At 45.2% G+C, this 26525-nt stretch overlaps 1 protein-coding gene across 2 annotated transcripts in view; it reads right to left on the bottom strand.

Moving 5' to 3' along the window:
• Positions 1 to 26525, bottom strand: part of Myo3b (myosin IIIB) — a 336970-nt gene that overhangs the window by 105691 nt on the left and 204754 nt on the right. For both annotated transcript variants that reach the window (XM_021150395.1, XM_029484774.1), the window contains 4 exons: positions 17638 to 17749; positions 16612 to 16774; positions 15638 to 15718; positions 112 to 220 (listed from right to left, as the gene is read on the bottom strand). In XM_021150395.1, the coding sequence (XP_021006054.1) occupies positions 112 to 220; positions 15638 to 15718; positions 16612 to 16774; positions 17638 to 17749 (465 nt within the window). The remainder of the gene's footprint in view (positions 1 to 111; positions 221 to 15637; positions 15719 to 16611; positions 16775 to 17637; positions 17750 to 26525) is intronic.

Genomic DNA, 26525 nt, shown 5'->3' with positions numbered 1-26525 from the left:
GAGACACTATTAGAAAGAAAAAGAGAGAGAGAAAGGGAGGGGAAGAGAAGGAGGGAAGAAGGGAGAGGGATAGGGGGAGGAAGAAAAGGGAGAGGAGAAGCCCTGACTTACCCATCTGTGTGGGCTTCAGCAGGGCAGTTCCTTGACGGCTCTTCATGACCACTGTTGGATTCTCCTCCTGAATCTGGACAGCGTTTCTGATCAGGAGTGGTTTGGAGAACTGAAAGAAAACCACCACAGAGTAGTCAGAGGTCAAAGGGCAAGGCCAGAAGCGGCAGGGCTTCTGTTGCTGGTGTGTGCTCTGTGTCTCCTTTATGCTGGTCATGACGCCTCCTCTGGCCATCTGCAGACCTCTAGGGTATGCCATTAAATCAAGCATGCTCTGGGACTATAGGTCGTGCTCAGTGTTAGCTCCCATCCCACAGACCAGATAAAATAGCTTACAGGAGCACAAGCTACTCTCTGGTATTACATATAGACAGTGAGTAGAGATCCCAGGCCCCAGCAGGAGCACCACGTGATAGCTGGAGGAGCACGGTGCTTGATGTAGCTGAGCGACTCCGGGTTCTGGCTGTCAGATTATGGGTAATATGAGCTGTAAAGATGCAATCTTTCCAGAGGTGGTCCATTTCCACAGTGTTGTGGAAGGCAGTTACCTGATACGTTTCTTAACAAAGGGAGCCACAAATACAGTCCTTCCTTCTGGTGACGGTGGCATCCATGACTAACCACTCATGACTCCCTTTTCCACTAAACATCACTACTGCTTCAAGATTTTCAACACCACACTCACGTTCTCAGAGTGTGGGTCCCCAAACAGCAGAATAGCACCAGGAGGCCATTTTGAGGGATGTGTGGGCCAGCGAGCTGTTTTGATCAGGCTCTCCTTGTTGAAGTGTAATGCACTGTTTCCAGACAATGGGTCTTAAAGCTGGAGTTGCATCAGAACCACACAGGGACATTTTGTCAGGCCTGATCCCTCCCTCAAGAGATTCTACAGCTGAACTTGGATTGAGACTGGCATCAACTCACAAGAGACTCCCAGATAATGTTAATATGTATCCAGGGCTAAAAACCACAGTTCCTAGTCATTACTGCCAAACAGCTAGGGAAGGGAAGAGACTCTACGCCTATTTACTATTCTCATTTTAGAAAAGTCTAGAAACAACCAAACCAAAATATGGCCAACAAAGACAACCTTTGGATGTGGCCATTGCACTGTGTTAAGGTAGATGCCTAAGTTGAAAATTGTTATGATACCAGGTGTGGTGGTGCACACCTTTAATCCCAACATTAAGGAGGCAAAGGCAAATAGATCTCTATGAGTTCGAGGCCAGCCTGGTCTATAGAGTGAGTTCCAGGACAGCCAGGGCTACATAGTGAGACCCAGTCTCAAAAAAAAAGCAAACCAAAAAGGAAAACCATTATGCTGTCGAGACACACAACATGACAACATGACAACATGACAGAAATAGAAAAGAGAGAGAGAGAGAGAGAGAGAGAGAGAGAGAAGACAGAAGTACAGATTCATTTACTTTCCTCGTGTCTGTTGGGGGCGGGGGGGGGGAGGAACTGCTCCTGCTTTAGATTGCTAGCTTCCGCCCTTCAAAATGAATCTCTCTGCGAGGAACAAATGTAATTCTTTGAGTTATTTGTTGTGGCTAGAACCATCTGCTGTTGTTACTATTGCTATTACACAAATGCCGAAAGGATAATGAGAGAAATTTAATGGAACATTATTACATTTTTATTATGACACAAAAAGTGCTATAACCAGTGAAAATGAAATTTAAAACAAAAGAAGGAGAGAGAGAGTGTGCGCGCGAGCAGAAATGAAGAACTGCGGCTGGGAGCCCTCCCTTCAGAAGTCCATTCACTGACCGTTCACTGATTCCCTGCCTTGCCACCTGTATTCTCTTGATTGATAAATTCCTCCAGTTGGGGTAGCAGACATCTCCCCTTCTTCAAAGTCACTTGCCATGCTGGGGTAAAGGCCATCAAAGCAGAAATTGGCATGAAAAGGAAAGGAGCACTGGTCCCGGACACAGGTATATGTCTTTTCTTCATTCTGAAGGAAAACTGCCTAACCTGGGCTGAGGATGTAGCTCGGTGGTTGGAGTACTTGCTCTGCAAGCATAAAGCTCTGGGGTTGAGCATTTGCATCACAGGAGCATGGAGTCCTGTGCCTGTCATCCCAGTACTCAGGAGGGAGAAACAGGAGGGGGAGAAGTTTAACTTTTTTTTTCAGCCACATAGCTGAGTTTTTATTTAGTCTGGAGTACATGAGATCCTGTCTCATAATCTCAGACACACAGACACAGACACACACACACACACACAGACACACACACACACACACACACACACACACACACCATGATAGGAAAGAAAAGAAGGGAGGGATGAATGGAGGGAGGAGGGGAAAAATCTCCACAATGAACTTTGACCTTGTTCTTAGATACAATTCTGGAGTACTAAGAGCTAGCCAAACTGCCTGTGTGCAGAGCCAAAGTCACAGGCTATCATTTGTACCTACTTGAAAACATTAATTTTAAAATGGAACAGTAACAGCTTAATACCAATCCCCAAAGGCAAAAATAAAAAAGAAAGGCAGTAAGGATGGCAAGGGCCAAGACCATGACCAGGGAGAGCAGCATCAGCTTCCCCTGAGCTCAGCATGCGCCTGGCTACTCTGCCTTGCTTTCTGATAGAAATTCACAGAATTTCTCCTCATGTAATTCAAGGGAAGACTCATTCCATGTTTCTCATTCATTTACACTTCAGTCATCAAAATATTGATTCTAAGAGTTATTTGAAGTATGAAAACCAAACCGAAAACTTAGAAAATATTCCTAATAAAGTTTAGATGAAGCTGGCCCTTCCATCCCCAGCTTTGCCTATAGAACAGGGAGAGGGATCGGTCCATCTAAGGAGATGAGGCAGTCAAGATCATCAATACCCCAAGTTCAAAGCAGAACCCCAAGCTGTAAAGTATTTACGGGCACCCTGGTGCAAGCTGGAGTCACCTGGAAGCTCTCTGGCAAATGGATCCTCAAATGAGGAGAGGGGAGACATGGACACAAGAAGCAGAGAACAAGAGAGAAGCAAGGTCACCCATGTCAGGTGAGTGGGTCAGGTTTGAAACATACACCGGTGACACATGGGAAATAAAGTAACGGACCTGAACAACACAAACGTTCACTACGTGCTGAACCTGGGACCGTGCAGACAGTGTGACCGAGGCTTCCTCGGTGGCGCAGGCACGGGTCACCTGAGTGTTTCTGGCTTAATGACCTGAATCAGGCTGAGCTCTGTGAATGGTGCACACTTCCCAGGAAGTCTGAGCTCAGGGTCTACTAGAGCATCTTGTAACAAAACGGGAAGGTATTTGACTGTGGAGGGCTTAAAGGAGGGTATTTGTGATGGCCAGTTTTAACTGTCAACCTGACCCAACCTGGAGTCACTTAAGAACGTCTAGGAGTGATTGCCTAGATCAGGTTGTCCTGCTGAGTTTGTCTTAATTGTCCCAAGTGAGGTGAGGAGACTCAGCGCCACTCCCTGGTTTTCAGCGCTGAACTGTCTACGGTAGCAGCAGATGCTAACTGAGCTTGGCATGTGTGCATTCTGTTTCTGTCAGGGGATGTGATGTGGCCAGCTGTGCCAAGCTCTTGGCAGTGTGGCTTCCCGGAGATGACAGACTGTAACCTGGAATTGTGACCTAGAATATACCTTCTCCCCCTTGGGTTGCTTTTGTCAGAGTATTTTTTTTTCCATAGTCACAGAAACAAAGCTGGCACAGTGTTGCACCCTCGAAGGGCTTTAGTGCCAGGAGACACACCTGTGTAAAGGTTACACAGAGAAGTTGTTGAGTGGTGACTAGAGGGTGTATTCCTCTTAAAGAGAAAAAACAATAACACATATGCCAAGGCACATAAAGAGAAGCATGGACCACAATGCACTAATAAGCATATGAAACACACATACACATACATGTACATACTCACACATGCACACATATGTACACACTTACACATGCAAACACACAGATACACACATGTACATACATGCACATGCTCACACATGCACACACACAGATAAACACACATATACACATGTACATACACACACACATACACACATGCACATACCTAGACACATACATGCACACACAGAGATACACACACACATGCACACATGTACACACATATATATATGCACACAGATACACATTTGCATACACATACAAACACATAAACACACTAACACATGCACATACATACAGATGGGGCAGGCAGGATTTTCCCTTATAGGTTCCAGTAAAAGCCACTTTGTGACACCTTGGTTTTGAATATGCAACCTCCAGAACTGTGAGAGAATAGATTTTTGTTGCCTTAAGTCGCTGGGTTTGTGACAGTCTGCTCTGGCTGCCACAGAAAACTAATACTCAGGCTAGGAATGTAACTTATTCCCTCTCAGCTTTTTTTTTGGGGGGGGGGCGGTTGGTTTTTTTCTTGTTTTTTTTTTTTTTTTTTTCCGAGACAGGGTTTCTCTGTATAGCCCCGGCTGTCATGGAACTCACTTTGTAGACCAGGCTGGCCTCGAACTCAGAAATCCACCTACCTCTGCCTCCCTTGCTGGACAATCGGAGTTCTGTCCTTAGGATCCACATGACTCCTACAAGTTGTCCCCTGACTGCTCCATGAGCTGTAGCCTGACCTGGCTGCACATGTGTAAGGAAATACATGTAATTCTAAAATTACTTGTCCAACAACATGTGGCAGAGCCAGGGCTGGAATTCAATTCATTTTGTACTAAGTCTGAATTCTTTAACTCCCTCCTTATTTAAACATTTAAGAATAATAAATAGGGGTTGGAGAGATGGCTCAATAATTAAGTGCACTGACTATTCTTCCAGAGGTCCTGAGTTCAATTCCCAGCAACCACATGGTGGTTTACAATCATCTGTAATGGGATCTGATGCCCTTTTCTGGTATGTTTGAAGATAGCTACAGTGCATATAAGTACGTGAATACATAAAATAAATAAATACATCTTTAAAAAAGAATAATAAATAGTCTCACCCATCTCTCTCCCTTATAAATTGAAACAAAAATTCGGGCCTGCCCATGTTCTTTCATGCTCCCAGGATTTAATGGTCACAAGTTCGTTGCTGAGGACAGAGTCTAGCCTGGTGTTTGATGATCCACCAAGTGGACAATCCATCACTGTCTCAGGAGGTAGCAATGTAATTCTAGTAGGCTTTCTTGATGGGGGATCTAGGCTAGGTAAACTCTCCTGCTCTCCTAAGGACTTGAGCAAGAGTTGTCACTGCCCCTGGTAGAGAAGACCCATATATACAAGACACAAAAGTCAGGCCATCGCTCCTGAAGGTGCATTGGCAGATTGCACCAGGAGCCAGAGTGCTTTCTTCCTGGAGTGTCAGCAGGTCAGCAGCCACCTTGTGGGAGGTCCTACAGGCAAAGACCACCAAGAGCAACACAGGACAGTCTAATCCTTACCTTCAAGAATTCTCTCTCTCTCTCTCTCTCTCTCTCTCTCTCTCTCTCTCTCTCTCTCCATTAATACTCCTAGCCTTCAGCTTAGCATACAAAATTAGTGTAGTCATTTCAGGCCCAGGAAAGCATTCCCTACGTTGATTCGTCAGCACTTAATGCGGTCCACTATCCCAGTTAAACTTTAGGCTCAAAGAAAGTCCTACCTGGCAACAACTGCTTTACCAACACTGGAGACTTAGGAGAGAGGCATCATCTTACTCTAGGATCCTCTGCGCAAAGGGACAGCCACTCCACCATCTTCCTTTTCTCATTCTCACTTGATCTGCAGATGAATTTATTTCTCATTTATTCCCTGTCTGCTTCCCAAAATGGAGGTTAGTGGCTTCCTAAAGTGTGGCCTTCCTGTGGTGGTGCCCGATGGCCAGCTCAGTGCCTCTCTTAAACCTAGGACAGGGGTATCAGTTGGCACCCATTTAATAAGGAAAATCATTTTTTGTGGTGCTAACAATCAAACCCAGAGCTTTGCACATGCTAAGCACATAGAGCCTTGCACATGCTAAGCACATGCTCCACCACTGAGCTATGGCCCAGAGCTCCACAGGTTTCTTCATGCTGAGACACCTTCCAGAATGTTCTACCCAGAAAAGCATTGAGAAAATGGAGGAGAGACCAGCAGACCAGGATTTAAGAATTCCTGGTTACAGTAAGTCTTTCCAGCATCCATTGATGATAATCTTGTGATGATTTGTATGTGCTCTGCCCAGGGAGTGGCACTATTAGAAGTTGTGGCCCCATTGGAGTAGGTGTATCACTGTGGGTGTGGTCTTTAAGACCCTCATCCTAACTGCCTGGAAGCCAGTATTCTGCTAGCAGCCTTCAGATGAAGATGTAGAACTCTCAGCTCCTCCTGCACCATGCCTGCCTGGATGCTGCCATGTTCCTGTCTTGATGATAATGGACTGAATCTCTGAACCTGTAAGCCAGTCCCAATTAAATGTTGTCCCTTATAAGAGTTGCCTTGGTCATAGTGTCTGTCCACAGCAGTAAAACCCTAACTAAGACAACCTGGAGTAAGATTCGTCACAGGGTCCCACGATGAGAATTAAGGGAAGTAAGGCAGGGGAAACAGGCTAATATAAATTGCACATGTTGCTATGTGAAGGCACAGGATGCCAGGAACCTGATACAATTCTTGCTAATCAAACAGCTCCCACCTCTTGGAAATAGTATTCTTATTCAGTATTGAGGATGGACCTTAGGTCTTCACACATATTCGGCCAGCACTGAACCCCTGAGAATCTCTCTCCATCTAGGATCTTTCTGGCTCAAATAGTTCTGGTTTTCTACAAAGTTATATAATTGCTATAACTTAAAAAAAAAAAATAAAGTGTGGAATGCTCTCTTTATTCATGGTCACCAAGAGCTGGAAACGACTTCAAATGTCCTTCAGCTGCGGAGCAGACACAGGAGTCTTGCTTGGTACAGGAAAAGGAAGAACTCCTGAGGGACAGACACAGTGACTCAGGCGAGCTTCGAAAGCCTTCTGCCAAGAGAAGACATTGCATTCTAAAGCCTGCATGTGGTGTGACTCCACACATATAGAACGTTCTCAAAAGAGCAAAAATACAGAGACAGAAAACCCATCAGTGAGCAGGAAGAGTGACCCAAGGACCAGGGAGGAGCTTTCTGGAAATACAGTGTCCCAGCTGTGGAGGAGCAGTGCTGCTTGTGTGTGTTAGCTCAATCTTATCAAACTCAATTTGACCGTATTAAGCTGTATCGTAATAAAATTGTCAAGAGGTTGTTAGAAGTAAAGAGGGAGGTGCTCTCTTTCCTCAGGCGGGACCTACTCAGAGAGCAGGACCTAAGCTTCCTTTAGCTGGCCAGGAGAAGGGAAGAGGGAGGAGGGAGGAGGGAGGAGGGAGGAGGGGGAGGGAGGAGGTGGGCTGCTGACAAAGGGCTGTTTGCATCATTGAACATAGCTGGTTTTGACACTAAGCACTTGGCTCAAGGTCTGTGAAATTAACTCTGGTCGCTTATACATCTCAACCATCACAACTTTATCGATGAGAAATGGCTACCAGCTGTCACCCTTGCCTCTGCCTCTGTTCTTGGCGAGATGTAGACTTCACGGCCACAGCAAATCAAACAAGGATCCGGCTATGGCTCGTCTAGCTGAGGTTTGAACTCCTGGCCAAATGGCCGTCACTCAGCTGTTATGCTGCCAATCACCCGTCACTGTGGGTTAAATGTGATAGGTACACAGAGGTCTTCCAACACTTCAGACATCTGAAAGGCAACTTGCTTTCCACACCAGCCTTAACCAATCTGGGTGATATTTTAACTCTTGGCCTCTAGAATTTCCGACTTTGAAGAAAGCCAGAAAGAATGATTTACTGGCTTCCAGAACAGGATGTGAGAAGTGCCTGAAGCCATTGAGGCAGGAAAATGGTATCAGGAGCCTCAGTCGCTCTCCACCATGAGGCTCGGAAGCAAAGATGAAAATAAAAGTACTTAAAATTGGTCACGGGACTACTGTATGCTTGCTTTCCTCTGTTGGACAACCCAGATGTAAGTTAAAACTCAAGAATGCTCTCTATCATAAAGATGTCACTGTAACTGTATTTGTGCTTTGTCAGGTGCTATTTTTCACTGAAAGGAAGGAAGGCTTTCTGAAGTTCCAACAGTAGCATGCTCGCCTTAGAAGACACTCTCAGGAAGTTAGAGAGCGAGAGGGAGGGCAGGGGCTTCAGGTGGGAAACATTCACTACCTTCCATCTGATGGAGGCGGGAAAGCTTGTACCTGCATTATCTTTACAGCAGTCCTGAGAACTGGACCTTGCTGAGACAGATTTCATAGCTGACAAAACCAAGAGTCTGAGTCTAAACAGTTTTCTCCAGGGAGAAAAATTCTCCAGACACGTCACAGTGTACACACCTAGAGCTGGGGGAAGGGCGTGGCTTTTTCAGAGACACCTTGGATCCACAGGCTGGGCCTTCTCACCTAGGTAAACCACTTCATGCCCTGCTTCTGGAGGTGCTGTAGCTCCTGGCTCAGGGCCTTGGCCTTGGGAACTTCCCCAAAGGAAGTTGTGATGCTCACTATCCGAGTATTTTCCTATCCAATATGTAAAGCTGACAGAAGCCAGCTCGGCCCTTTGTATGCTCAGAGTGGGAGACACCCAGGTAACATGAGAGCAGATAGAGCAGCCCAGCCCCCACTCCACCCCGATCTCAGAAAAAAACAGGGATGGCACTGTCTGCAAGGCTCATGTCAAGCCCAGGTGTACCTAGTAATTTTTCCTCCAGATGTTTCTCCGAGAACACTGGAGGGGAGGAGTCAGCTGCTTCCTACCCTCCAGCCAAGGGCTTGTCTGTTCTCGTACCTGTGCTTTCCCCGACTCTAGTGTTTGTGTGAAATGGCCAGGAAGGTTTCTAAGAAATGGGTCAGAAGGCAAGACCAAGCAAAATAGAGGTAGAACAATAAACTGAGGCACAGGAGGGAGGGACAGCGGCTTTGCTTGCTGGCTGTCTCCCTTAACAGTGCACCTTACTCTTGTTTGGTGTGTGAGCAACAGCCTCCTCACACACAGCTTTACTGTGTGTGAATGGAAAAGACTGTGTGCTCAGTCTTTTGATCCTGCAAGAATCACAAGTCTTTCCACTGCATATCCTTGGCTATGATGAGGACTTTTCAACTTTAATTGTATACATTTTATACAGTACTAAGTTTATATAATGGCACATGTATACATAGTACAAAAAAATGACCTTGTGTTTTAGACTTTTCTAGAACTCTTTTCTAATGAGTGTTGATATAATATGGAAGTTCTAACCTGTTCACATTGCATCCCTCGAGGGGAGCAAGTTCTGGACTCCGGTTTTAGAGCCAGAGAATTTGAAACCCGGTGAGTTCTATTGTTATCATGACAGCCCCTGCAAAAAAGTAAGTGCTTCCGAAGGAGCTGAAGGGGTCTGCAACCCTATAGGTGGAACAACAATATGAAATAGCCAGTACCCCCAGAGCTCGTATCTTTAGCTGCATATGTAGCAGAAGATGATCTAGTGGGCCATCAGTGGGAAGAGAGGCCCCTTGGTATTGCAAACTTTATATGCTTCAGTACAAGGGAACGCCAGGGCCAAGAAGCAGGAGTGGGTGGGTAGGGGAGCAGGGCGGAGGGAGGGTATAGGGAACTTTCAGGATAGCATTTGAAATGTATATAAAGAAAGTACCTAATAAAAAATAAATAAATGAAAAAAAAAAAGAAAATAAGTGCTTAACAAGCAGGAGACACTAAATGGACGGGTAATCCAAATATCCTAATTTAAATTAAGGTTCCCTGCACTTAACAATGTCTATGGAGCTCTAATGCAAAGAAATGACTGCAATGATCTAGGGTTGCTACCCCACCATGGAAGCTAAAGGAAACAGCCTCATAGTGGGAGGGGAAGGGAAGTGTGCTGACACTGAAAATATTTCAAGCCCTTTAACATTTTGTTTTAGATTCTATTTACTTTTATTTTGTGTGCAATCAATGCTTGCCTACGTGCATACCTGTGCACCTCATGCACACACACAGTGCTCAGGGAGGCCAGAAGCAGGGGTTGGATCCCCTGGGACTGGAGTTAGAGAGCATTGTCAGTTGTGATGGAGATGCTGGGAATTGAACCTGGGTCCTCTGTGTTACCTTACAGGTGATCCAGCTAGGCTCCTCCCAGGGACCAAGCAACAGCTTACATCATCAGCTTGCATCATCGCCCAACACTCCAGCTCTCTCTTTCTCTGTTCTAACATGTTCCTGGCTGGCCTTCCTTTCCTCTTTTCTGCCCTTTCTGTCCTTCTCTGTCCCCCACTTCTCTGCTCCTATTATCTGCCTCTACCCCTCCACCAGATCCTCATTTCCCTCCCTTCCCCCAAGTAAACCTTTATACCAGGCCTGTTGTGTTTCTGTTGTGATTTCTCAGGGGAGATATCTTAGTATGACCCTGACAGGTACACATACCCCCTTCCACCCTGCTTGCTACTGCATTATATTTCATAACACTCTGGAATAGCAGACAGTGTTCTTAACTACTGAGTCTTCTCTACATACATACATACACACACACACACACACACACACACACACACACACACACACACACACACATACACTCACACACACACACCATTGGTTGATTGATTGATTGATTGATTGAGGCACAGTTTCTTTGTGTAGCCCTGGCTGTCCTGGAACTCCCTCTGTAGATCAGATTGGCCTCCAACTCACAGAGCTCCACCTGCCTCTGCCAATCTGTAAGGGCTGGTATGTGCCACCACCGCCCGGCTTAAATTTTTATTTTGAGTCAGGGTCTCACTGTGCAGACAGGATTAGCCTCCTGACAGGTATGCACCAACATCAAGTTATTTAAAGTTTAAAATGAGGCAGCTCAGTCAGGTGTGTGGCATATACCTTTAATCCTAGCTCTCTGGAGGCAGGGGTAGGTGCCAGCCTGGTCTACAGAGTGAGTTCTAGGACAGCCAGGGCTGATATAAAGAGACCCTGTCTTTAAACAAAACAAAACAAAACAAAACAAAACAAAACAAAACAAAAGGCAGTTGAGCAATTTTAAACAGTAAAAACCATAGTTTTAGGGTCAAGCAATATGGACACAGTGTTTGCTTTTTCTTCTGGAGGACACAGTTGAAGCAAGCCTCACAGGCAATTCACTTAGCACGTGTATCCACGGGCTCAAGGTGCCCCTTAGTGAAAAACACTCTTAGAGGACATCAGAGAAGTGGCCACAGTCATGGGCACTGCTGCCACCATCTGATGACATCTGTGGTGTTGGCAGGGCCTTGGTTGCGGGTGTGCAATATGATATGGTAGAATGGTAAGGAAAAATTGTTCCTACATCACTGAGCAAGTCAATAAAAGTGTACCAAGAACCACCCAAGGTGGCTCTGACCAGCTCGGTGGGGGGCGGGGGGAGGGAGGAGCCATCTGGGTTCTTGATAAGCCAGCTCTTTCTAGAAAACATTTCAAAATTCTGTTCTCACTCCTAAGGACCCACACACAAAGGAGTGAGTGTGTCACCCCCAGAGAGGGAGGCCCAGCACTTTTTGTTCTAAAAACAGATCCTGAATTAGCAGAGCAATTTAAAAAAAAAAAATCAAAGAGAGAGACTGGCACTGTAGAGGTTTTAAAACCCCCTGTGGTTTGTTTCTTTTGATGTCAGTCATTGAAGAATATATGCGTTTTTTTCCCCCAGAGAATTGAGTACAGCTAGGTTCTCTTTCTGAAACTCAGCAACTAGTCAAAAAGTAATAGATTTGTAGCAGGATAAATATAACTTATTTTTACTTGGGAGATCCTATCTGAATATCAATATGTGTATTCTTCTCTCCTGGTTTTCTTACAGAGAGTACATTCCCCCACCCCACCCTGAGAATTAATCAATAATAAAAACAAAACAAGCCAAGGTGACTGACATTCGAAGTTGTCTTCCAGTCCCAAACTGAAACCGGCACACAGAATGCTTGGCTCCTGAGTCCTCCCTGCCTACTCAGCCCCTACAGTGCACAGAGAAGCCTCACAGGAAACGTGTCCTCCATCATCTAGGGTGTTTTCTCTGTTTTCTCTCCAACATTTGATTGCTGGCGGGCGCACCCTATGGGCCGGGAGAGATCGCCAGACCACCCGCTCATGTATTTGAAAGGCATCTGTTTATTTTGAAAATGCAAATGCGCCTACCTCAAAGACTGACTGGGCGGGATAAGGGGCTTCAAATCTAGAGTCCTGTCCCTCTCTGCATCACACTAAGGACACTAGCCACTTAACTCAGTCCCTCGAAGCTCCGAAGCCGAGGGAAGAACCCACAATTAAACGCAGCAGGCTTGTCGCTCAAGAATTAGCTGGGCAGATATTCTGAGATCTGGTTTAAAGTGCCTCAGAGGTTCTTTACGAAAGAACACGGAGGGAGCCCTTGAAAGGGTGGCTCTTCTTTGAGGGCTGTCTGGAGGAAAAGAGGATCCTGGGGCCAGCGGCTCCTCTCAGTGGCTGCCCAGTCCTCAGGAGCAGAAAGCAGGCAAGGTTAATGTGGACTTTGATCTCTGTCAAGGCAGACCAGCTAGAATTAATTTACATTTCAGATGAAAAAGGTTGACAGCATGAAAAGGCGGCTTGTTGCTGGTATTCGAATGTGCTGTAATAGATCGGGAATTCTGAGAGGAAGTTCTAAGGAAGGGATAAGCGGAGCTGGGCTGCTTTTGTAGGGAAGGAGATGAAAGGAAAACAAATTTCACTCTGCTGCTCTGCAGCAACATGTAGGCCAGATTATTCCAAGGGCTGCTCATATATATATACATACATACATACATATATATATATATATATATACATACATACATACATACATATATATATATGTGTGTGTGTATGTGTGTGTGTATGTGTGTGTGTATAATGTATATAGTGTGTGTATGTATACATATATGTGTGCATATACACATATACATATATCATATATATATGAGATATATACATATATATGTGAGATATATATGTAGCTCTCATCTCGGCAACGTCATTAAATATAAGGCCTGTGGATAAGAGCTAGAAATACAAACAAATGCACTCCATGGAATGAAAATATCAAAGAAAGTGATTTGTTGGGAAGATAATCGCTCAGAAATGAACTTCAGAAGTGGCTAGGATGCGCTGGTCGTCCCCATCGCTTTTTTTTGGAGTTTTGAGGTATGTGGATAGTTGTATTTGGGGCCAGTTCTGTGGCAGGAACAAGAGGGGACAGTTATACCTTAGGAAAACTCACAGCTCGAGCTCAGCCCTAACTTTAAGGGCACATCAATTCTGTCCATTTTGTTGACTGAAGAGAGACTCCCTGTCTGCTTCTTGCCACATGGACCTTCATGTCCACCTGAGCCCCTGCAGAACTGGCAATACACATCTTGATGCTACCTGGTGAGTGAGAACACTGTCTGGGAAGCGAAGGACGGTGAATGCTTGCCAAGTGAAAAGGAAAGGGAGGCGCTGTGAGAGAACATGCAAGGTGAACCTTCCGTGGAACCCACCCACACGTGCTTCAAGGGTGAGGTGCACCCACTCATCACTGTCTTAAGGCTGGGGTAATGAAGCCAGCTCATTTCTGCTTTTAAGCAGTGTTCACCTGGCCCTCAAACATGACTTTCAGACATTTCATAATTTTTATATAACAGATTCGGTGGACAATATATAGGTTTAAAAGTTTTTATTTTAAAACATATGTTGGACATATTGCAAAATCTGAAATCAGTCTGGTATCCTCTTGAGAAAAGACTGTGTGTGGGGGGGGGTATGGTGTTTATATGTAGTATGTGTATATATGTATGTGCGTATGTGTGGTATGTGCTTGTGGTGTGTGTGTGTGTGTGTGTGGTGTATATGGTGTGTGTATGATATTTATTGTGTGTCTGTGTGTGGTGTATGTGGTATGTGTGTGTGCATGTGCGCGTGTGTGTGTGTGTGCGCGCACGCGCATGCTGAGGGTCATGGGATTAAGTAGTGAACACAATATGCACATGGGGGTTCTGTTCCTTAAGCTGTAACAAGAGTTTGTTCACTTTTCATGGGGCTTTGAAGTGGTAGAGGTTAGAAATTATTAGAAGATGTTGCTGAGTGAGACACATTTGCATTTAAAGGGCACCCCTACTTCCAAAATGTCTGAGTTCTTAGTGAAGATGCCTGTCCTCCACCATGGCCTAAGAATTCTGAGACGGACTGACACCCCACCCCCGCCCCCCACTCCCCACCCCAGAGCCTGGCTCTGGCCTGGGCCTGACTGAGGAACTGACCTCTGAAGCCCTCTCTCCCCCAGTGCAGCACTGGACTCCTGAGCTCCACTCTCTCAGTCTGTTGATGGTTCCTTGCACTCCGGGAACTCTTGGCATGGTCAAGATCCTGTTTCTTCCAGAACCTCAATTAGGGATTTGCAGCTTCAAGTGAGGAAGAGAGCCTGGCAGCCACATGGGACACTCCATTTGAGAATAGCCCAGTGACCTCATCAGAGTCAGGGAGTGGGCTCGTGACTGAGCAAGCAGAGCTTACAGCACTCAGGCTACCAAGGGCTACTGTGGGAAGCAGCAAATGCCATTATAAGAGATGTGGGGCCGGGCGTGGTGGCGCACGCCTTTAATCCCAGCACTCGGGAGGCAGAGGCAGGCGGATTTCTGAGTTCGAGGCCAGCCTGGTCTACAAAGTGAGTGCCAGGACAGCCAGGGCTACACAGAGAAACCCTGTCTCAAAAAACCAAAAAAAAAAAAAAAAAAAAAAAGAATGTGGGGGGAAGCCGCAAACGCCATTACAAAATGGCGCTGGTTTCAATAAGCCGACGCCCATGAATATGGGTAAACAACCAATGTGCGCATGTGCCATAGAGTTTTTTGCTGAGTCACTGCCTGACCCGAGGCATGTGGATGAGGTGCTGAGGGCACAACCAATCAGGTGTGGACACATCACTCCTAGGCCTATATAAGCAGCGCCAGTTCTGGGGCTTGGAGTCTTTCGCCTATGCAGTCAATGCTCTCCCAATAAACATGTTGCAGAAGGATCTAGATTACACTAGCCATACACAGTCATGGATATTGGGTCCCGAGGTCACTCCCTCCTGTGTGACAGTGAAAGTCAGGCAGGCCTTACAAATCATTACACACCTTTAAAGCAGGCTGCTCTCATGTCACTGACGAGGGACTTAGGACTCCAAGAAGGAAAGAGACTTATCCAGTAGCAAGCATCGAGTCAAATGTGCTCAGTCCAAACAGCTGATATTTTAAAGGGAGCTCTGCTGCTAGCGAGCAGTGTGGCAATGGGTAAGTTACTTCTCCGTTCCTTCTGTGCCTCAGTTTCCTCTTCTATTGTAATAGGACAATACTAGCAAGCCTGGCCCCTGGTGAATTGCACAGTGCCCCATAATCCCAGGCGGGGAGGATTCTCCAAAGATGTGAGCCCCACCCTCACATACACACCTCAGAACTCTTGGCTCTCCCCTACGCTCCTCAGTTGTTAGCCTTTCGGCCCCTCTGAACTCACTTGAATGGAATCACAGAACATTTTGAGTGGACACCGCACAAACGATGTTTTAATTACCTGCGTGAATGTGAGCCTCGGACTCACTCCTCCTCAGGCTTCTTTGCTTCAATTTCCTCCGAGCGTCATAGCCTCTCCAGGCTAAAAATAGAAAACCATGTGCTAAGAATGACATTCATCTAAAAGCGTGCCAGAGAATTGACAGCTGTTCTACCTCCAATCCAATCGGCGTCTCCCATCTCCCACCCCCACCCTGCTGTCTCCCTGAGGAAAATCAAAATCAGCAGACAGACTACAGTAGAAGAAGGGCCTTTCTGACTTCTTGGTCAAGTTTCCAAAAGTGCTTCTGAGGAAGCATTTTTAGTCAAACTCTCCCAGATCATTTTGAGTTCTATTTAGTAAAGTGAGAGCCCCTGATCTCAGGTAAGGTGTTTTCCTGTTATCGCCAGAATGGAAAAAGTCCTGTCTTGGGCACAGGGGTTAAAGCTGGGCTTTGGGGAGGGAGGGGGCGGTGAGAGGCTCTGAACTAGTCCGGTAATCCGTTTACATTCAGGAGGAAGGTGTAATTGGGGGTGAAGATAAAGGAGCAGAGGAAGGACCATAGCACGTATAAAGCCTACAGGTTTGTTTGCTCTGTTTCTCAGTCTCTGCTGTGCTACAGAACCCTACTAGGTTGGTGGTAGCCATTGTGATGGTACAATCTCCATAGCACTCTGACGTGTACAGTACCTCAGTCACTTCAGGAGATAGGCACATGCGGAGTGATGGAGCTTTACATCTTTGGTCAGCTGTCTCATCATTTGCACCAGGGTGTTATAATAGTTGAATGTTTGTCTATCTTTGAGATCAGAGACCACAGCGAGTTGACCACATTCCCAGCACCTTGTATGAGGCTTGGCTTGTATAGGTGCTTGACAAACGTTTGATGAAGTAAGGGGAGGAAGGGAGAGAGTGAAGGGGGAGGCCCAAGATGAATGACCCCAGCACTCAATTAAATGGTGAGAGGTGGCACTGGCCAGAACCAGTGCACTTACCTGACTGGATGGTGATGGCGCCCTTCTCTCTCTTCTCTTTGGCTCTCTTGTATCTCCTCGCTCCGAGCCAGCCCTTGGTATATGCCTGCAGCATGACCACTCGTCCCATGACTTCTCGCAGAAGCAAATTTAATTGCTCGACATGGTAATATTTGAGGAAAACCTGAAGGGGAAGCATTGCTTTAGCATTACGTTTAGGCTTCTCGACAAAAACACGACTCCACTCCAGCCTGTTACAAATATTACAGCCGATGTCTAAGTAAAGTTCACAGTGATTTAACTTAGGCATATAGTGTATTCACTATCTCTGGCAAACACAATCCCCTATCTAAAATGAGGTTGCAGGGTTTAGACGATCCTCCTGGGACTGCCTCCCACCAGCTAGGGGTACTATTTTCTCAGATCAGCTCTGCCCTTGTTGTTCCTCATAGCCTGTGATGGAGGTGTTCAGGACCAATCTGAAGCCAGCTGATGGTATGGAGGCCAGGAGACCTGCATGACCCCCCCAGCAATTGAATTTCCATAGAGGAAATCTACACACAGACTGAAACTGGCCTTGCAGAATTCACCATAAAACCCTGGGCTCCCAAAGGGACATGATGTTTCCTCAAACGAAAAGCTACCCATGATGAAACTAAAACCAGAGTGTGCAATTAACAGCCCACGTCTAACACAAAAGTGAGCAAAACCCTAAAAGGTTTTGCTGATACTATGATTTATGTGTGAGCATGTGCGCTAGATTGTGAAGTATGGAAAGGGGGACCTGTTAAAGTGCATTCAAAGATCCCTTTCTAGAGATGCTAAATGGTTCTCAGATTACAGAACAATGTACAAACCCTCCACCTCTGGCTTGTACGCCCCAGACTTCTGAGTTAAGGCCAGCAAAGACCATCTTTAGGTTGGAGTCTTGCCTGCTATGGTATGCCAGGTACAAAGCCACTTTTGCTAGCTGTCAATGACAGGAAAGCATCCCAGGTGACAGAATTAGAGAGAGAGAGAGAGAGAGAGAGAGAGAGAGAGAGCTACCTTTGTTTTCCCCAGGACCCAGTGATCTAGTCTGGACTTTTCCAAGATAGCAACACAGCTCTCTTTGTTAGCAGGAGGTGTTTGATGTGCTCGGAATGCCAAGTAATAATACCTACAGAACAAAAGGAGAGAACAAAGCATTTTCAACCCTCTTTTCACCTAATAGTAGAATTGTTCAGGGCCCACTGGTAGGTCTCCATTTTTCCTGGCCACCAATAATAGTCAAGGAAGTAGCAAACGATACACAATTTATACCTCATTTCTTTGATTTCCCCTACATTCATTATCATTATCATTATTATTTTTTTTCTAACCCATTTTCAATGTCTGCTTTGTGTTTTTTGTATACAAAATCAAAATACCTGCTCCTGTTAGATAGCTGCTCTAGAGAATGCCATAATTGTAAGTGTTAGGATTACTGTCAGAATAATTTCAAGTCCATTGCATGTATTTGTACTGGGCTTTGAAAAGTCCTATCTGAGGTACGATGTCACTGGCAGCTGATTCTGAGGTTTCTATCTGGAGGAGGCACATCCTCTTCATGCAGTCCCTATTAGCACGTGTTTCCCCAAATAACTTCATTTTTATGACTATCTAAACTATAAGAAGAAAGGGTTTCTAGGTCGAGTCAAAAAGTACCACTGTAGAAAAGACAAAGTCTCCTTCGCTGGCTCATCACCAGGTTTGTGGCTATGGCCCCTGTAACAAAAGACAGAGCAACAAGAGAAAGGCACACACATTTACTTGATATCAGTGTTCTAAGATGCAGGAGCCTCCGTTCACAAGGAAATGGCATCCTAAGACACAGTCACACTTGAATATTTCCATGCCAGGTTTGATGAAGTGGTGGAGACGGATGACTGAACAGGAGGACGCAGCCTCATGACAGCAACTTGGAAGGACCTGGCAGTGCTCAGGTTTTCCTGAGTCCCTGTGTCCTTAGAGAAGAGGCGATCCCTCTCCTCTGAGGTCACAACAAGGTCTTATAGCAGATGACGGGAAGGTCTAATTTGCCCTAGTTGCAGTCTGTCTTCTTTGGGAACAGCAGGGCAAGGTCACAATGACCTTCCTGATGCTATCTGCTCAGGTGCTGAGATGCCACATTTGGGGGTAATATGCCCCAATTGTTGTCATCACTGCCAAGAGGACTTTCTTCTTCTTCCTCCTCCTCCTCCTCCTCCTCCTCCTCCTCCCTCTCACTGCCCCCCCTCCCCCCAGGGCCTTGTACATGGAACACAGGCTCTCCTACTGAGGAATAGCCCCAGCCCTTCCTTCCCTTTTCATATCCTTATTTCCATAAATTTACCTGACTATATTCTCCTTTCAGAAAATGTTACCTTAGTTCCCCACCCCCACCCCCCAGGACCATTTTCAAGGTCCCTTTTTCTGCTCTTTGCTGCCATCTATAATTAAACTCAACCTTTTCTAAACTTGAGAATAAACTAAATTTCCTTGTTAGAGGAAATTTTTTTCCCCATCCCCCAAACAATTCTAATCTGCTATTAAGACATTCCTTTAAAATATAGACCTGTTTCAACTTGTAAAAGATCACCAAAATATGAAACATACTTCTTTTTCCTGTCAAATAGACCCTTCTTACCTTTCTGCTTGTAGAAAAATAAACGTACCTGATGCGCACTTATATCAACTTATGATTGTGCTAAGAGACTATTTTACAGGTATTATATGAGGCCATGTTTGATGGAAACATTTGCATCCAGAGGGAATCAGAGTCAGCTTCCACCTGTGGGGAAGAGGGATAGTGCTCCCACAGCTCCTAAGTGCTGGCAGATCGTCAGCTAAGCCCAGGAGCAGGTTCAGTTGGAGAAGGGACTTCTGGGAACTGGGCCTGGGCTAGTTCTGGCACCTGGGGCATTGCTCCACCTTCAGCTTCAGCTTCAGCTTCAGCTTCTCCAGGACTGTCATTGAGTCATGGCTTCTCTCTCGGCTTTAACCACAGCAGAAAGACTGTGCCTTGGTGGTCACAGGGGTGGTGGGGATTGGTGGCAAATTTATGTGAGAGGGTGTACAGAGAGCTTAAAGTGTGAGAACCCGTGGGAAAGTAGGAGTTTCTAAATCTTTAGCCCAGAGATACACCACAGAGGTGTTCAGCAGCTCAGGAACCCAGGCTTGCTCGATACATCACATGATACTAGCGATAACAGAACAGTTATAGGAAACCTAACAAGTAAAGAACAATTTGCAGCCGGGCAGTGGTGGCACATGCCTTTAATCCCAGCACTTGGGAGGCAGAGGCAGGCAGATCTCTGAGTTCGAGACCAGCCAGGTCTACAGAGTGAGTTCCAAGACAGCCAGAGCTATACAGAGAAACCCTGTCTCAAAAAAAAAAAAAAAAAAGAGCAATTTGCAAAGCTGAATACAACGCAAGTCAGGGTCTCCATTTCCATCCAAGGGTTTCTCTTTCTTTTTTAGGAACCTGTGAGTGTTTCATTAGTTTCCTTTTTTTTTTTAAAGATTTATTTATTTTTATTATAAGTACACTGTAGCTGTCTTCAGACACTCCAGAAGAGGGAGTCATATCTCATTTCGGGTGGTTGTGAGTCACCATGTGGTTGCTGGGATTTGAACTCTGGACCTTCGGAAGAGCAGTCAGGTGCTCTTAACCGCTGAGCCATCTCACCAGCCCTTCGTTAGTTTCCTAAACTAACATAAATATTAGGATTTAACCCACCTTTTCATTTATTGTGATGATAATGTTCATATTTGGGAATGGCACAGACTAGAGGTAAACTTTCAAGAGATGCCATAGAAGGTAATTGACCCCTCTACTGAGTCACAACAGCATAAGGCACATATTCTATGGAGTAAGTTAGAATTTTATACTCATTCAAGCAGGTGTTGTGATGAAAACCATGCTGAGCCCCCGTGAGTTTCAGTGTAAAGATAGCAGTGATAGGACCTGCTGACAGTCCTACCGGAAGCAGAGGGTGTGGATGGATCCCACCATTCCATCTTTTTCCTGAAGCAACTTGATGAGTTGGACAAGCAAGAGGGATTCACTAGCAAAATGGTAAGAATAGAATTCTGCTCTGAGTGGCTGAACACTTGAGGGTGTTGCCAGACCAGTTAGTTCTTCCTGGATGCAAATTGCTTCTGATAAATAAAAACTGTCTCACAGTCTTGAGTCTAAGTGCTTAGAGTTGGACCATCTCTGCCTGACTGTGGACATTCCTGGATTCTCACCAGTGGAAAGAGGAACTGTAGATGTGGGGCTTAAAGACTCTGGGTGTCTGGTATACACTACACCAGCTTATCTTAGAAAGTGTTCTTGTGGCTGGAGAGATGGCTCTGCAGTTAAGAGTGCATGCTACTCTTATTGAAGACCCAAGTTCAAGTTCCCGGCACCATGTCAAAAAGCTCACAACTGCCTGTAACTCCACCTCCAGATACCACCTTCCAGCACCCATAGGCATATATGTATACATGGGCACCTATGTGCACACATCAATAAAGTTAACTGAACTTTAAAAAAAAAATGAAATTGCTCTGAATGAATAAACATGACCCTTCAAGGATGGTTCAAGAATAAAGATCGAAAGGTCCACAAGAACTTCACCACTCTTCCCAGAGGAAACAGGCTGGAAAGATCTAAAGACTAAGCAAAGGGTTAGAAAAGACTGAGGAACCACCAGAAAGGAATGGAGAGAAAGGAGCCCTGGCTCTCTACATAGCACCTACATGTTCTGTGAGACTGGACTACAAAGGAGAAGAAACATGGGGAGTTTGGGAATCTTCTGAGTGTTCCTGACCAGCTACCAGTGAGGACTTTTTTTGTCCCATAAAGAAGCAATGAGTTCATCTACATACAACATGGGCAGAGCTGAGTTTGCTCATCAGACTTCAGACATGACCGTGGGTGGGAAGAACCAGGGCAGCTAGACTCTGTAGGAGAGAGTAGTCTAGAGGGCTGAAGAGAACCCTGGAGCGTGGTGGAGTTTTCCTCAAGTATTCAGCAGAGCTTGGATAGGTCCTTACATGGGAGCCAAGTACCCAGGGCCCAGGGAAGAATTGGTACAATAACAGGCTGTACCTGCCCTCACACAGGGCTGGCAACAACACCTGTTCCTACCATCCAGACTGGTTGACTATCTAATTCACAAGACAGTGGCCAGAACTCAGAGGGTCTTGCTCTGCCAGTGAGAAAATACTAATCATAAACAAGGAGACTCATAAAACTAAAGAGTAAGGATGCAAAAGGATAACATTGTTTCAAGTCACTTAACTGTGTCAAGGATCAATTACAAAATGTAGAAAACTGTCAATATCTGGCATCAGGATGACTAGTCATACAGGAAAATATGGCCTGTGGTAAGAGAACCAGTGTTGAGTTTCCAACACCCACATGGTGGCTCACAATGCTCTGTCACTCCAGCTCTGTCACTCCAGTTCCAGGGCTTCTAATGCCCTCTTCTGACCTCTGCATGGACATGGTACACTGACATACATGTCAGCAAAATGTTCAGAGACATAAAATAGTAAAATAAATAAGTCTAAATTTTTTTTAAAACAAAGGATATTAGAAGTTATTTCCATGCTATTTCAAATGTTCAAAAAGTTATGAAGAGATGTAAAAATTACTTTTTAAAACCACTTAAAATAACTTTTAGGAGTCAGAACTACAGTGTCTGAGATGGCAACCATACAGAGTGAGCCACAGGGGAGTTATCAGAGAACAAGATGACTAAACCGAAGACCTGACAGCAGAAATGGTGCAAAAGGAAACAAGAATGCTTACTGCTCTTGCAGAGGACCCAAGTCTGGTTCCCAGCGTCCATGATGGGATCTCACAAAGTGCTTGTAAGTCCAACTCAGGAGACTCGACACCCTCTTTTGGCGTCTACACATATAGAATGGGCATGTGCTTGCACACATGCTTCCATATGTGTGCCAGCACGCGCACACACCCGCGCACACACACACACACACACACACACACACACAAATAGAAATCAGGTTTGTTTGTTTGTTTGCTTGTTTGTTTTAAGAAAAAGAAACAGAGAAAACTTAAATTTAAAAAGCAAAAAGCTTAGTGAATTTTGAGGCACTCTCAAGAGGCTTAAATATATCTAACTAGAGTCCCTAAGGAGAGGGAAAAAGGGACACAGATTAAAAAAAACAAAACAAAACAAAACCAAAAAAAGGGTGTTTAAAGAAAGTGACATTAAGATTTTTTTCAAATTTACTAAAAGCTATAAACCAACATATTGAAGAAACTCAGTGGACACCACACACAAGCTGAAGGTAGCTACGTCAAAGGGCAGTCCATGAAGCTGCTCAAAACCCGTGATCAGGAGGAAATTTTCCAGAAAAATGACAAACCACACAGAGAGGAACATGGACATATTTAACAGCAGAGCTCTCAACGGGAGCAACTCCTGTGAGGGAGGGAGGAGGGGAGCAGAGTCCTGAACTGAACTGAACTGAACTGAACTGAACTGAGAGAAGATACATGCAACATCCAGGGTAGATGCAGCAAAAGAAGATGACTTAATATACATAAAAGCGGGCGCATGGTGACAAGACAGTGGGTGAGGAGAAAAAGGAAGAAAGAAAGACCATCCTGAAGTTCCTGGGAGGCTGGGAAGCACGCAGTATCCTGGTGCTAGACGGAACCACTGAGTATACAGAGACTCCGATGACCAGGACAAGCTGACGGAGGACAAGCGGCAGCTGGGGCTCATAGTGTGTTGTGGCACCTCGGTGGTGCTCATCTGCCCACAGATGGCACGGAGGCCATCCCCAACCCCTTCGTGCAGTAGCAGGACACTTAGCCCCAATGGAGGGTGGCCTGACTCTGGAGACCTCCCTTCAGTGGGGTAAACTTCTGTTTGGGGTTTCAGTCTTTTGCTCTTGTTTTGTTTTGCTTTTTAGTAAAATTGCCCATGTGAGAGACAAAAAAAAAAAAAAAAAAAAAAAAAGACATAAAAGCTGAAAGAACTTGTCCCTAGTGATTTTCACTGAAAGAAATGCTAAAGGAAGTCCATTGAAACAATTCCAGAAAATGATAACTCGAGATGGGGGTGCCAATCTATCAGAAAGGTCAATGGCCTAGTATGAGAGCTATCTAATAGTAAATATCCCAAATACTTTTCTTATGACTTAAATGTTTCTACCATATTCTTGACTGGGCAAAAGAAATAGTAATAGATCAGGTTTATAATACACAGAGACATGAAATATAAGACAAGCCTAGCATAAAGGTCAGATGAAAAGAAACCGAGGTGGATTATCACAAGAGTCTTGTGCCACATGTTGATTTAAGGTAGGCTAAGAAAAATTAAAGATGTGTGGCATAAATCAAAGAGGAAGCCCCTAAAATAGCCAAGCAAAGAGCTACAAGTAACAGATCAACAAAGAAGATAAAATGAGACTGTACAAAATGGTCAATAAATCTCAAAGAAGGGGGAGGAGGAGACAGTGATGTCATCCGCCAAGATCAGATGTGAGTAATAAAAACCATGTAGCAAAATGTCAGAATAAAACTAACCATATGAGCAAGAATGCTAAAGCGGACATTTTAAACTTTTCTCTCTCTCTCCATACACACACACACACATACTCACACACACATGCACACACACTCACACACACACACACTCACACACATACACACACACACATGCACACACACTCACACATACACACTCACACACACGCACACACACGCACACACACACTCACACGCATGCACACACTCACACACATACGAACACATATATATATATATACACACACATATACACATGCATGCACATACATGCACATCCACATACACACTCACACACACAAAGGTGGTTACACACTACATACACACGTTCACTTTGTGCCTCTGATGAGCCCCATCCATCTTTGTGGCTGGCCTTTAGACAGAGACCACTGCTATCAGCTTCTTAAGATGCCATGTCAGGTAGAAACCCATGAAGTAACTGGCTGTTGTTGGGGTAGAGGAGAATTTCATCTCACCTAGATGAGAGGCTTCTGAACTGCCTGAAGAAATTGGAATAGCAAGTCCAACTGTCTCTCTGTCCTGTCCAAACTGTAACTCAGTGCTCCTAGGGCCTAGAAGATCCCTCTGAGAAGCATTTAGATCCTGGAGGGAGCTTAGTTATTGATTTGTGTGTATGTATATTGATATATATTGATGTACACGTCTATCTCTCTATCTATATACACTTTCATATGCCACATATACACATATCTATCATTTGTCTGTCTGCCTGCCTTTGAAACGAGGAGGAAGGCAGAATGAAACTTGGCTCATACTTGGGAATGTGGTAAGGGGGAGAGCTGAGACCCAGTCTACTCCAGGCAAACACAGGCCTCTGCTCCCATCACATTTATCTCTGGATCCCACGCTCCCCACAGCATGGTCTGACTCTCTAACTGGCACCTGTGACGCCCTAGCTTTTTTTGCCTCTAAAACCTGTGTATGCCTCTGGCAAGCCGGATTACAAGGCTTTTGCCAACAGTGCTGATTTCCTAGGGCTGAGCACCAGCTGTGAGGTTCCTTCAATGCTAAGGCATCTAACAGCATTTGGCCTGGGGTATGAAAGTCCTTTGCTTCCCAGTGGAAAGCTGCACACATTGTCTGTCTAAACCCTGGGTTCTAGCCTTGTCTGTCCTCCCCGAGCTACTCTGTGACTTTCTACACGGCTGGCGCTGGCAGGGGCTATAGTCAGTGTCAGAGGGTGCTTAGTATGAGCAAGGCCCTGGAGTCTGTCTTCAGCACTGCTGAATGGCAGCTCCTGATAAATACATAAAGTCTTCGGAGTCTGGTGGTCCTTTAATTGATTTCTTCCCCACTATGAGAAGCCAGTATTGCTCCTGGTTATTATTCATCTCAACATTCCTTTACTTCACAGACATCCTGCTGTTCTGACCTTTCCTATGAACTGATAATATCTCCCTGGCTCTCTCTCATCACAGAAAGTAAATAGTTTTAACATAGTCATCCTTATTTCTGTATTCCACTCCTGATTTTGTCTTCTGTACCTTATCTTCTAACGAGAGAAGTACAGAATGCCAACACCTAGGCTAGAAGCACTTAACCCAGAGGCACATACAGACACGGCTGAAGTCAGGCAGGGCTTGCACCAAGTCTGATGACACTGGGCAGCATGACAAGCTAAGTGAGCTCCAAACTGTATGACACCTTCCTACTAATCATTTTCCTAAGTATACTATCAGTTCATAGAATATATCCACGCTATGCTGGGCAATTGGTGGCACACACCTTTAATCCCAGCATTAGGGAGGCAGAGGCAGGTGGAACTCTAAGTTCACAACCAGCCTGGTCTGCAAAGTGAGTTCCCAGACAGCTAGGGCTACACAGAAATACCCTGTGTTGAAAAACAAAAGAAAGAGTGTGTCCATGCTATACTTTACCAACAAAGCCTGAGTGTTTTCCAAAGGCCACACCAATGTATAATATCATCACTTGAGTGAGTGTCACTTATCTCTCTCCACCCATGGTAGTCCAAGGAGTCAGTTAACTTATTGACGACCCACAAATACAGCAAACAATGCAGTTGCCCCTCAGTATCCATAGAGATTGGCTCCAGGATGCCCAGGTCCACGGTGGTTCAAGGAAAAAGTCTGTATATACTCACTGCAGATGTGAAGTTTCAAACAACATTGTCAAGATAATTAGTCAACTCCATTGATACAGTCTCTTTCACAAGGCATTCTTAAGAGCCACCTACAGGGTCTCTTTCAGTACCTAGAAACTTGTTAAAATGCAAATGTGCCATCTTTTCTCTATACACTCCTACTGAATGAGTCAGAAACTCTGGAAGCAGGACTCAGGAATGTTTTCTCTCTCTCTCTCTCTCTCTCTCTCTCTCTCTCTCTCTCTCTCTCTCTCTCTC

The sequence above is a fragment of the Mus caroli genome, chromosome 2, assembly GCF_900094665.2.
Source record: "Mus caroli chromosome 2, CAROLI_EIJ_v1.1, whole genome shotgun sequence".
Taxonomy (NCBI): domain Eukaryota; kingdom Metazoa; phylum Chordata; class Mammalia; order Rodentia; family Muridae; genus Mus; species Mus caroli.
The sequence above is the reverse complement of the archived record's forward strand: the minus strand, read 5'-3'. Positions and strand labels throughout refer to the sequence as shown.